General features: G+C 46.6%; 1 protein-coding gene across 1 annotated transcript; it reads left to right on the plus strand.

Moving 5' to 3' along the window:
- The first annotated feature begins 215 nt into the window (after positions 1-215).
- On the plus strand, positions 216-1,328 carry LOC105563290. Its single transcript, XM_012014764.1, has one exon. It carries the CDS (start codon positions 216-218, stop codon positions 1,326-1,328), a length of 1,113 nt encoding a protein of 370 aa, XP_011870154.1.
- The last annotated feature ends 534 nt before the right edge of the window (positions 1,329-1,862 follow it).

Raw genomic sequence — 1,862 nt, forward strand, 5'->3', positions numbered from 1 at the left:
AAACGTGTAGCGTGAGATATGCTACACGCGTTGTACCATGCTCATTGTTGGTGATTCATGCGTGAAAAAAGAAAACGCGTCTTTTCCCTACGTTGAAAGAAAAGGAGGAGGAGGTTGAGGAGGAAGAGGAAGAGGACGAGAGAACGGAAATCTGTTGAGCGCTGCGAACGTCGCGTTTCTGCGATGGCTCGGATTTATTGTGAGGAACAAGAATTATGGTGGTCGACATCCTAAGTATCGGAGGTGAGCCGATTTTCGACGAGCGCATTGTCAAGATTGAAACTCAAACATACAACCCCTACGCCAATGCAACGGTTGGATACAGCGATGAAGTACGAATACCCATACAACAGCAGGATCTGTACACTTTACCGTGCGAAAGCACTCTATACGTGGAGGGAAAATTGTCCGATGAGGCATCGACGACGACGACGACGAATCAGACGTCGAAACTTACGAGCAACTGCGTCGCTTTCATATTCGATGAGATACGTTACGAGCTCAATGGCGTAGAGATCGATAGAAATCGTAACGTGGGAATAACCAGCACGATTAAGAATTACATTTCGTTGACCTCCAACGAGCTCGATATATTGCAGAACGCTGGACGGGGTGAGCCAACCGTTTCCGATAGCGGTTCTTTCAGCCTGTGCGTCCCCATGAGAATATTATTAGGCTTTTGCGAGGATTACAAACGCGTGGTGGTAAACGCTCGACACGAACTTATTTTGATACGCGCGCGCAACGATAACAATTGCATCGTAGCGACAGCGAGTGCTAAGAATCCTAAAATCGTTCTTTCGAGGGTGCAATGGCGAATGCCACACATTGTGTTGAATGACGTTAACAAATTGTCGCTTTTGCGAACACTGGAGAGCGGACGATTTTTAAGCGTTGGATTTCGCTCGTGGGATCTGTATGAATTTCCTGTACTGCAGAGCACGACCAAGCACTCGTGGGCTGTAAAAACCACGGCGCAACTAGAGAAACCGCGATACGTTATCTTTGCGCTTCAGACTGGACGAAGAAACGTGTTGACAAGCGACTCTTCGACTTTTGATCATTGCAAGTTCACCAACGTAAAACTGTATTTGAATTCAGATTTCTATCCCTATGATGATATGAATTTGGATATAGATAATAATAAGTTTGCTATACTGTACGACATGTATGCAAAATTTCAGAGATCGTACTATGGACGAAAGCTCGATGATGCGTATCTAAATGTAAAATCATTCATAACGTCCGGGCCATTCGTAGTGATCGATTGCTCTCGTCAGAACGAGGCTGTGAAGAGCGCCATTGTGGACATTCGCGTAGAGTTTTAATGCAAGGATAATGTTCCATCCGACACCACAGCGTATTGTCTTATCATTCATGATCGAGTCATTCAGTACAGTCCGTTGACGAACGTCGTACGCAAGATTGTGTAGCGGTTAAGGATCGACGTACGGTGGAAAGTATATAATTTTCATCATTACTGGTAACAATAAGCAAACTCACCTTCGTCGAAAGTAATCGACACCGCAAGAATCCGGTGAAACCTGTGTAAAGAGAACTATATACAGTGCATAAAGTCTTCCGGATCACTCCTCAACATGTCCACCGTTCCAGTCTTCGTCGATCTACAAGGCTTCATCGTTCGCGGGAAGTTTGTAGTGAAAGAGGTGGCTATGCTGTGGGACGAACATGTATTGAAACATTACATGGGTGGGAGGGAGGGAGGGAGAGAGAGAGGGAGAGAGAGAGGGAGAGAGGGAGGGAGAGAGGGAGGGAGAGAGGGAGGAGAGAGGGAGGGAGAGAGGTGGGAGAGAGAGGGAGAGAGAGAGGAGAGAGAGGAGAGAGAGAGGAGAGAGGAGAGG

The sequence above is a fragment of the Vollenhovia emeryi genome, unplaced genomic scaffold (genome assembly GCF_000949405.1).
Source record: "Vollenhovia emeryi isolate VEMERY1.0 unplaced genomic scaffold, V.emery_V1.0 DF944454.1, whole genome shotgun sequence".
NCBI lineage: Eukaryota > Metazoa > Arthropoda > Insecta > Hymenoptera > Formicidae > Vollenhovia > Vollenhovia emeryi.

Bases quoted from the DNA above. Each gene is read 5' to 3' on its own strand.
- LOC105563290 (XM_012014764.1), top strand. From the start codon at position 216: ATGGTGGTCGACATCCTAAGTATCGGAGGTGAGCCGATTTTCGACGAG.